Here is a 10163-nt window from a genome sequence, read left to right as displayed (position 1 = left end):
GCAGACACGGCAGTAGGGGTGGCGGAAGTCACTGAGCGTGTGGCATCGGCGATGATGTGAGGGCCGGAAGTGGCTGTGGGAGTGGCCATGATAGGGGCAGAAGTGACATCATCAATCAGCGTGGGGGTGGCAGCTGCTTCAGCCGCATGGCTAATGGCATTTCCGAGGCCAGGGGAACCTTCTGGAATGTTTGAGGAGCGCTGGTTATGGAGGTGGGTGGATAAAAGTTTGTTGTACTTACAGTTTTTGTTGCTTGAGACGGAATTGCAATACTTTTATTATGAATTGTGTCTACACTGCTGGTTTGCAAGTTACAAGCTGTGGTTCTAATCAGTTACTGTGAAACTGAACAATGAATGTATAAATCCCTCTGTCTTTTGCAAAGATCTGAAAGAACTTGGAAAACACATGGAGAACAGAAGGTCTTGAGAAGCAAGTAAAGCGTTTGTACATGGGTGCTTTTGAACAGGGATTCACCAGTAATTTCCCTCTACCCGTAACAGTCGCGTTTTGTTTTTGTTTGCCTATGTGTACAAGGATTTTTAAAAGGGATTTAGAGTTTAAACCAGAAGAGTCATGTGTTGATAGTTCAGTGGTATACTTATCTTTGTCACATATTCAATGTTGTCAGCATTTACTCCACACACCTAGCTGCTGTTGGGAAGATGGTGGTAAGCTGCTACCTTGAAGCATTGCCATCCATTTGGTTTAAGTAACCCCAAAAATTTGTTGTGGATAGAATTTGATGCAGTCGCACTGTTGCAATGGAAATATATTTTCAAGTCAGAATGATGAGTGGCTTTGAAAGGAATCTGACTATGTTCCCATGTACATGTTGTTCATGCTTTTCAATATAGTAGTTATCGTGAGTTTGTAAGATGCTAATTGAGGAACCTTAGTGAATTTCTGCAGTGGATCTTGTGGACATCACTGGTGGAGGGAGTGGATGCTTGTGAATGTGGTACCAATCAAGTGGGCTGCTTTGTCCTGATGATGTTGACCCTCTTGAGTGTTGTTGGAGCTGCACTCATCCAGGCACACTCTTGACTTGTACCTGATAAATTGTGGACGGGCTTTGGGGATTCAGGAGGTGAATTATATGCTGCAAGATTCCTAGCCTCTGACCTGCTTTTGTAACAATTGAACTTAGATGGTCACAACAGATCGGATTGTAGCTCTGCAGTCCGACCACATCCAGTTGTGAATGGTGGTGAACAATGAAACAACTCATTGGAGGAGGAGGCTCCACAAATATCCCTATCTTCAAGAATGGAAGAGCCAGCACATCATTGCAAAAGATAAGGCTAAAGCATTCGCAGCAATCTTCAGCCAGAAGTGCTGAGTAGATGACTCATCTTGGACTCCTTTAGTGGTCCCCAGCATCACAGATGCCAGTCTTCAACCAATTTAGCTTACTCCACGTGATATCATGGGGCGGCACGGTGGCACAGTGGTTAGCACTGCTGCCTCTCAGCGCCAGAGACCCGGGTTCAATTCCCGACTCAGGCAACTGACTGTGTGGAGTTTGCACATTCTCCCCGTGTCTGCGTGGGTTTCCTCTGGGTGCTCCGGTTTCCTCCCACAGTCCAAAGATGTGCAGGTCAGGTGAATTGGCCATGCTAAATTGCCCATAGTGTTAGGTAAAGGGGTAAATGTAGGGGAATGGGTGGGTTGTGCTTCGGCGGGTCGGTGTGGACTTGTTGGGCCTAAGGGCCTGTTTCCACACTGTAAGTAATCTAAACTATCTAAACAATTGGAGGCAGTAGTTGTAGCAAAGGACCTGACAACATTCCAGGACTAGTACTGATGTTTGTGCTCCAGAAATAACTGCCCCTTACCAAGCTGTTCCAGTAATAACACTGGCATCTACCCAACAACGTGGAAAATTGCCCAGGTTTATTCTGAAAGGACAAATCCAAGCCAGCCAATTACTGCCCCATTAGTCTACTCTCAGTCATCAGTAAAGTGATGGAAAGGGTCATCAACTGTGCTATCAAGCAGCACCTACTCAGTGATGGCCAGTTTGGGGCCACTCAGCTCTTGACCTTATTACAGCCTTGGGTCAAACATGCACAGAAGAGATGAATTCCAGAGGGGAAGGGAGAGGGACAGCCCTTGACATCAAGGTCTAATTCGACTGAGTGTGGCATCAAGGAATCAATGGGTATCAGGTGGCAAGCACTCTGCTGCTTGGAGTCATACCTGACATATAGGAAGACGCTTGTAGTTGTTGGAGGTCAATCGTCTCAGCTCCAGGACATCTCTGCAGGAGTTCCTCACAATGTTCAGCACCATTTGTAACTCCTCAGATGCTGAAGCAATCCATAGAAGTGGTGGAGGCTGGTACACTTGCAGCATTTCAAAGGCATTTGGATGGGTATATGAATAGGAAGTGTTTGGAGGGATATGGGCCAGGTACTGGCAGGTGGGACTAGATTGGGTTGGGATATCTGGTCGGCATGGACGAGTTGGACTGAACGGTCTGTTTCCATGCTGGACATCTCTGTGACTCTATGTTCAAATGCAATATGATCTGAATAATGTCCTTGAGGGGTTATGCCTCACTGTGATCCCTGGCCACTAGTGCACAGACCAACCAGCTTCTTTTCGCGAGCTGAATTTCCATTATTTTCATTTAATTTCCATTTAATTACAGACTAGTTAGTTTGATGTCAGTGGTAGGGAAAGTATTGGAAAAATTTCCGAAGGACAGGATTAATCAATACTTGGACAGGGAGCAATAGATCAGGATAGTCAGTGTGGATATGTTAGAGAGAGATCTTGTCTGACTAATTTAATTGAGTTGGAGAAGGTGAGGACTGCAGATGCTGGAGATCAGAGTTGAAAAGTGTGGCGTTGGAAAGGCACCGCAGGTCAGGCAGCGTCTGAAGAGCAGGAGAATCGACAGGAATATGGCTGATGAAGCGTTTGTGCCTGAAACGTGGACTTTGCTGCTCATCATGTGGTGCCTGACCTGATGCGGTTTAATTGAGTTGTTTGAAAGGGTGACTCAATATATTGATGAGGATGATGCAGTTGATGTGGTTTATGTGGACTTCAGTAAGGCCTTTCACAAAGTCCCACATGGGTATCCCTCTGCCACTGTTTGAGTCAGCAGCTGTGGAAACATTGCTTGCACTGAGTATCAGGTCACTTGCTTTGTTTAAAAAAAAAGTGCAGCAATCCTTGTTTTAAAACAATTTTCTCATTCAAGTCCACGCTCAAATCTACAGAAAGAAAGGCAGTCTTTATCGGGTCTTGATCGAGTAAGTAAAGAGAAAAATGTTTCTGTTGGCAGGACAATTAATAACCAGATGTACACAGCTTGAAGATAATTAGTAAAGAATGGTAGGAGAGGTGAAGAGCAGCACTTTAGTAGAGTGGGACTTTGTGATGTGGAATATGATCCAATAGAAATCTCCATAAAGATGTTGGGTAAATACGTAAAGACATTGACCGGGCTTGAGGGAACGAACAGGGTGAGGGACGAAATGGCTATCACTTTCAAAGTCCCAGCATGGGCACAGTGAGAATAACCCATGATTCACTAACCACAGTTCCATACACTGCTTAACTCGTTCATGAGGTGCTTTTTAAATTTTGTATTGCAGGCTCCAGATGGACACGTTTTCCTTGAAGCCTTCTCCCCAGTTTATAAATATGCACAGGACTTCCTGGTAGCCATTGCTGAGCCAGTGTGCAGACCCACACACACGCACGAGTATAAACTGACAGCATACTCCCTGTATGCGGCTGTCAGTGTTGGGTTACAAACTAGCGACATTATCGAGTATCTGCAGAAACTGAGCAAGACGTCGATTCCTGAAGGAATCATACAGTTCATTAAGGTAAACGTCTATTTAATACTAAACCAGAAGAACTAAGAACTGAGATGTTAGAAATCAGAGACATAAACTGCTGGAAAAGTTCAGCAGGTCTGGCAGCATCTGTGGGGCAAAGGCAGAGTTAATGTTTCGGGACCAGTGACCCTTCTTCACTGTTGCGCTACAGACGTTTCTAAAGAAGGTCACTGGACTCAAAATGTTAACTCCGCTTTCCCTCCACAGATGCTGGCAGACCTGCTGAGTTTTCCCAGCAATTTCTGTTGTGTCTATTCAGTACTGGTTGCTTAGTTGTTCACAACAATGACTAGGCAGGGAATTTGGTGCCCAGTGCTAGATGCTGTGGGTTTTATTTTATGAAGTAGTATGAGTGTGGAGTCACTTGCGAACTAGACTAAGTTAAGACTAAAGGACATTAGTGAGCCACTGGGGTTGCAGAGTATTTTACCTGATAGCTGTCCACAAAACACCACATTTACTATGTTCAGTTTGCCAGTTTGGTGTCGTGGGACTTGGAGCAGTCAGACTCTGGAATTGTAAGTCTAATACCAGAAGCACTATGCTCTCGTATCCTTGTGGCAGAAGTGGGTACTGCCGATGCTGAAGATTAAAGACAGAATTAGATTGGTGCTGGAAAAGCACAGGAGACCAGGCAGCAACCGAGGAGCAGGAAAATCGATGTTTCAGGCAAAAGCCCTTCATCAGGAATTAGCTACTCTGTAGCTCTCCATCTGAACCATCTCGCCTCAACGTCACATTAGCCTTCCTCTTCTGCTTAACATGAGATACAATTTCTTAAGTAAACCACAGTTCCCTTAACTTATCACTTTCCCCCTGCCTGACAGGGACATACCTATCGAAGACATGCAATATCTGCTTCTTAAACCAGCTCCACATTTCAATTGTCCCCATCTCCTTCATTCCTGATGGGCTTTTGCCTGCAACATGACTTTCCTGCTTCCCGGATGCTGTGTTTTCCAGCACCACTCTTATCTTTGTGCTGATTGTAATTTCTACACATATGAGATCTCAAAAAGCAATAACAAGATACAATGAAAGCAAAAAGTTGAAATCTGAAAAGCAAACAGAAGGAGAGATTCAGCAGGTCTGTGGAGGGAAAGACCAAGTTAATGTTTTGAATCGGATAGATTTCTTTGGAATAATCGGTTCCTCAGTTTGAAATGTATTTTCACAGTAAACTATCTTAATCTCATCTCTTTATCACTGCTGAAGGTTCACCCAAACTATGGAGTGAGTTAAGATACTAGAATATCTTGCCTAGCTCACAAACAACACGTGTGTACCTATTGGCAATGGGGCACAGTGACAGACAGATTGTTAAATGGGACAGGTGTGTTCTTAGGGCCACTTGCCTTACCTAGACCAGGTTGGGTTCCCTCAGCTGGATAGTGGGAGGGAGAATTAAATTTTTCTTGCTGAAAGATGAATGTGAGTTCTTTGTTAATGTTTATGTTTGTTCCTACAGCTATGCACTGTTAGTTATGGCAAGGTGAAACTGGTTTTGAAACACAACAGGTAGGATATGCTCATAAACTGTTTCTCAGTTTTTTAAAAATAATATCCTGGAAATTTTGCAACTCTAGTATGTCGGATGGATCAGTTTTTGTCCAATGTGTCCAGGAGGGTTTCCTGACACAGTATGTCGAAGGGCCGACAAGAGGGGAGGGCACACTGGATCTGGTGCTTGGTAATGAACCAGGCCAGGTGTTTGATTTAGTGGTAGGTGAGCACTTGGAGAGAGTGACCATAATTTGGTTACGTTTAGTTTAGTGATGGAAAGGGATAGATACATGCCACAGGGCAAGAGTTATAGATGGGGAGGGAAGGGTAATTATAATGCGATTAGGCAAGACTTAGGAGGATAGAATGGGGCAGTAAAATGCAGGGAATGGGGACAATCAAAATGTGGAGCTGGTTCAAGGAACAGATATTGCATGTCTTTGATAGGTGTGTCCCTGTCAGGCAGGGAGGAAGTGATAAGGTAAGGGAACTGTGGTTTACGAAAAAAAAAATTGTATCTCTTGTTAACCAGAAGAGGGAGGCTTATGTGACATTGAGGCGAGATGGTTCAGATGAGGTGATGGAGAGTTACAGATCAGCTAGGAAGGATTTAAAGAGAGAGTTAAGAAGAGCATGCAGGGGACATAAGCAGTTTTTAGCAAATAGAATAAAGGAGAACCCTAAAGCTTTCTATAAGTATGTGAGAAATAAAAGGATGTTAAGGGTAGGTATAGGGCCTCTCAAACACAGAAGTGCGAAGTTGTGTGAAGATCGGAGAGGTGCTAAACGAATATTTCTCATCTATTTTCACTCAGGAAAGGAGAATATCGTAGAGGAGAAGACTGAGATAAGGGCTATTAGACTAGAAAGGATTGAGGTTAGCAAGGAGGAGGTGTTATCAATTCTAGAAGATGTGAAAGTAGACAAGTCGCCTGGGCCGGATGGGATTTTTCCGAGGATTCTCTGGGAAGCTCGGGACGAGATGGCCAAGCCTTTGGCCTTGATCTTTGAATCGTCATTGTCTACAGGTTTAGTACCAGAGGACTGGAGGATTGCAAATGTTGTGTCCTTGTTCAAGAAGGGCAACAGAGATAACCCAGGTAATTATAGACCAGTGAGCCTTACGTCAGTTGCAGGAAAAGTTTTGGAAAGGATAATTAGAGATAGGATTTATAATCATCTAACAAGAAACAATTTGATTGAAAATAGTCAGTCAACATGGATTCGTCAAGGGCAGGTCGTGTCTCACAAACCTCATTGAGTTTTTTGAGAAGGTGACCAAGCATGTAGATGAGAGTAGGGCAGTTGACGTGGTGTACATGGACTTCAGTAAAGCCTTTGATAAGGTTCCACATGTTAGGCTGATGGAGAAAATGCAGACGCATGGGATTGAGGATGATTTAGCAGTTTGGATTAGAAACTGGCTTTCTGTCCGAAGGCCACAACTGGTGGGTAATGGAAAATATTCAGCCTGGAGTCTGGTTACTAGTGGTGTGCCACAAGGGTCAGTTTTGGGACTACTGCTGTTTATTATTTTTATAAACAACCTGGACACAGGCATAGGTGGATGGGTTAGTAAGTTTGCAGATGAAGCTAAAGTCGGTGGAGTGCTGGACAGTGTGGAAGAATGTTACAGATTTCAGGGGGACTTGGATCAACTGCAGAATTACGCTGAGAGGTGGCAAATGGAGTTCAATGCAGCTAAATGTGAGGCGATTCTCTTTGGGGAAAAATAACAAAGGCAGAATACTGGGTCAGTGGAAAGATTCTTGGTAGTGTGGGTGTGTAGTTATCTTAGTGTCCATGTACAGAGATCCCTGAAAGTTGCCACCCAGGTTGATAGTGCTGTTAAGGCGGCGTAGGGTGTGTTCGGTTTCATTGGTGGAGGGATTGAGTTCCGGAGCCGTAATGTCATATTGCAACGATACAAAACACTAGTGCAGCTGCACTTGAAGTATTGTGTACAGTTCTGCTCACCCCATTACAGGAAGGATGTAGAAGCATTGGAAAAGGTGCAGAGGAGATTTACCAGGATGTTGCCTGGTCTGGAGCGAAGGTCTTATGAGGAAAGGCTGAGAGACTTGGGTCTGAAGAGACATACAAGATGATCAGAGGATTCAATAGGGTAGACAGTGAGAGTCTTTTTCCTCAGATGATGACATCAGCTTGTATGAGGGGGTATAGCTACAACTTGAGGGGTGATAGATTTAAGATAGATATCAGAGGCAGGTTCTTTACTCAGAGAGAGGTAAGGGCATGGAAGGCCCTGCCTGCCAGTGTAGTTAACCCAGCCACATTAGGGAGATTTAAACAATCCTTGGATAAGTATATAGATGATGATGGGATAGTGTATGGGGGATGGGCTTAGATTAGTTCACAGGTCGGCGCAACATTGAGGGCCGAAGTGTCTGTTCTGCGCTGTATTGTTCTATGTTCTATCCTGGCCTTTCCAACACTGTCAGAGGGTCAGTACTGAGAGGGTAGTACTGAGGGAGTGCTGCACTGTCAGAGGGGCAGTTCTGAGGGAGTGCCACATACTGTCGGAGGGTCAGTACTGAGGGAGTGCCACATACTGTCACAGGGTCAGTACTGAGGGTGTGCTGCGCTGTCGGAGGGTAGTACTGAGGGAGTGCCGCACTGTCAGAGGGGCAGTACTGAGGGAGTGCCACATACTGCCGGAGGGTCAGTAAAAAGCAGTGCTAATGCTGCTCCAAGCTACCCAGTTTGAAGTAGTAGCTGGTCTGAAAATATTTGGTTTGACTGAGAATCTCCTTAATGGACAGATACTTTGTGGAAAGCACACATCCCGATGTGATCCAGAAGCTGTTGCAGGATCATGTCATAAAGCAATGTCGCTTGAGGACAGCAGAAGGTGACGACACTGAACTCATTATGGGCACAGTCTCCAGTAAATCTGCCATGTTGGTAAGTGGATGTTCTTCACTGGTGTGATGCTGCAGTACTGGGCAAAGGTTATGGAGAATTCCAGATCTTGACTCAAACATTGGAAATCTCAGCGACAGGCACATAGCTCAAAGATCCATCGAAAAAGTTTCTCAGTTGATCCCTCAATCCCTCTTTGACCCTGGTTCCATGCAGAGTATACGTCCCTCTGTACTGTTTCATTAAACATTCCCAGGAAAGGAACCGCATGGGTTTACATACAGAGTAAAGCTCTCTCTATTCTGTCCCAGTAAAACACTCCTATGCCAAGTGCAAAATGGGATAGAATTTGACAGCACAGAGAGAGACTCTTCATATCTGTACCAGTCAGCCAGCATCTATCTACTCTCATCCCATCTTCCAGTACTTGGCCTGTGGCCTTTCATTGTGTTCCATGTGTTCATCTAAATATTTCTTAAATGGTGGTGGTTCCCATTCTCTACCACCCTTTCAGGCAGTGAGTTCCATATAGCCCCTCACCCTCTAGGTGAAAAATGTATCCCTCAAACCTCCTTCCCTTAAATTCGATCCATTTGGTTGGCTCGGTGGTTAGCACTGCTGCCTCACAGTTCTAGGGACCCGGGTTCGATTCCAGCCTCAGGTGACTGTATAGAGTTTGCACGTTCTCCCCGTTTCTACATGGGTTTTCTCCGGGTGCTCCAGTTTCTTCCCACAGACCAAAGATGTGCAGGTTAGGTGAATTGGTCAAACTAAATTGCCCATAGTGTTCCGGGATGTGTAGGTTAGGTGCATTACTCATTGGTAAATGTAGAGTAATAGGATAGAGGAATGGGTCTGGGTGGGTTACTTTTCGGATGATCGGTGTGGACTTGTTGGGCACTAAGGCCTGTTTCCACGCTGCAGGGATTCAATGATTCATTTCCCCTGGTCAAGGGGAAATTTCTTTTTTCCTCTATTGGTGTCCCTTTTAACTTTATATCTCTCAATTGGGCCCCTCTCAGCGTTCTCTGCTCTAAGGAAAACAATCCCAGCCTATCCAATCTGTCTGCATCGTGGGGTTGCTTCAATCCAGACAACACCATAGTGAGTCTACACTGCACCATCTCTAGTGTAATCACATCCTTCTGATAGTGTGGTAATCAAAACTGTACAAGTACTGCAGCCTAACTAATGTTATATACACCTCCATATAACCTCCATCAGTGCTTTAACTAATAAAGGCGAATATCTCATCTGTCTTCTGGAATCCATGGACATGCAGACCCAGGTCTCTCGGATCCTCTGTACTTCCCCAGGTCCTCCCATTCGTTGTATTCCTTTGCCTCGTTAGTGCTCCCAAAATGTGTCACACACACTACAGATTAAATTCTATTTATCATTGTTCTGCCCATCTGACTAATCCATCTATATCGTCCCATTGTCTGAGGCTTTCCTCCTTGCTGTTTATCACACAAAAGATTTTTTAATGCCATCTGTGAGCTTTGGTGATCATATCTCCAACATCCATGTCAAAATCATTACTGGACACATTCTCATTGCATGTGTGTGAATATCCTCCCTCGGCTGATGAATCAGCACTCCTCCATGTTGAACAGCACTTGCAGGAAAACATACCCTTGGTAGGGGATTTTAACCATGAGGAAGAATGGCTTGGCAGCAGCACTGCTACTCAAGCTGGTCAGGTCCTTAAGGACATTTCTGCTCGAATAGTTCTGCGGCAGGTGGTGAGGGAACCAACAAGGGGTATAAACTTACTAGCTCTCATGCATTCCAATCTGCCGGCTGCAGATACAGCAACTGTTTTATTATCCGGCACCTGTGGGAAATATGCTAGTTGATCAAGACGTGCACATAATCAATGTGAAAACATACACTGAGTCATAGAAATCTCATGAC

At 44.7% G+C, this 10163-nt stretch overlaps 1 protein-coding gene across 1 annotated transcript; it reads left to right on the top strand.

Moving 5' to 3' along the window:
- The first annotated feature begins 3566 nt into the window (after nt 1–3566).
- Nucleotides 3567–8330, top strand: LOC122546906 (general transcription and DNA repair factor IIH helicase subunit XPB-like). The gene is made up of 3 exons (XM_043685519.1): nt 3567–3848; nt 5329–5378; nt 8147–8330. Exons 1-3 carry the CDS (start codon nt 3582–3584, stop codon nt 8313–8315), a joined length of 486 nt encoding a protein of 161 aa, XP_043541454.1. The 5' UTR covers nt 3567–3581; the 3' UTR covers nt 8316–8330.
- Nucleotides 8331–10163: the final 1833 nt, after the last annotated feature.

The sequence above is a fragment of the Chiloscyllium plagiosum genome, unplaced genomic scaffold (assembly GCF_004010195.1).
Source record: "Chiloscyllium plagiosum isolate BGI_BamShark_2017 unplaced genomic scaffold, ASM401019v2 scaf_6535, whole genome shotgun sequence".
Lineage (NCBI taxonomy): Eukaryota > Metazoa > Chordata > Chondrichthyes > Orectolobiformes > Hemiscylliidae > Chiloscyllium > Chiloscyllium plagiosum.
The sequence above is the reverse complement of the archived record's forward strand: the minus strand, read 5'-3'. Positions and strand labels throughout refer to the sequence as shown.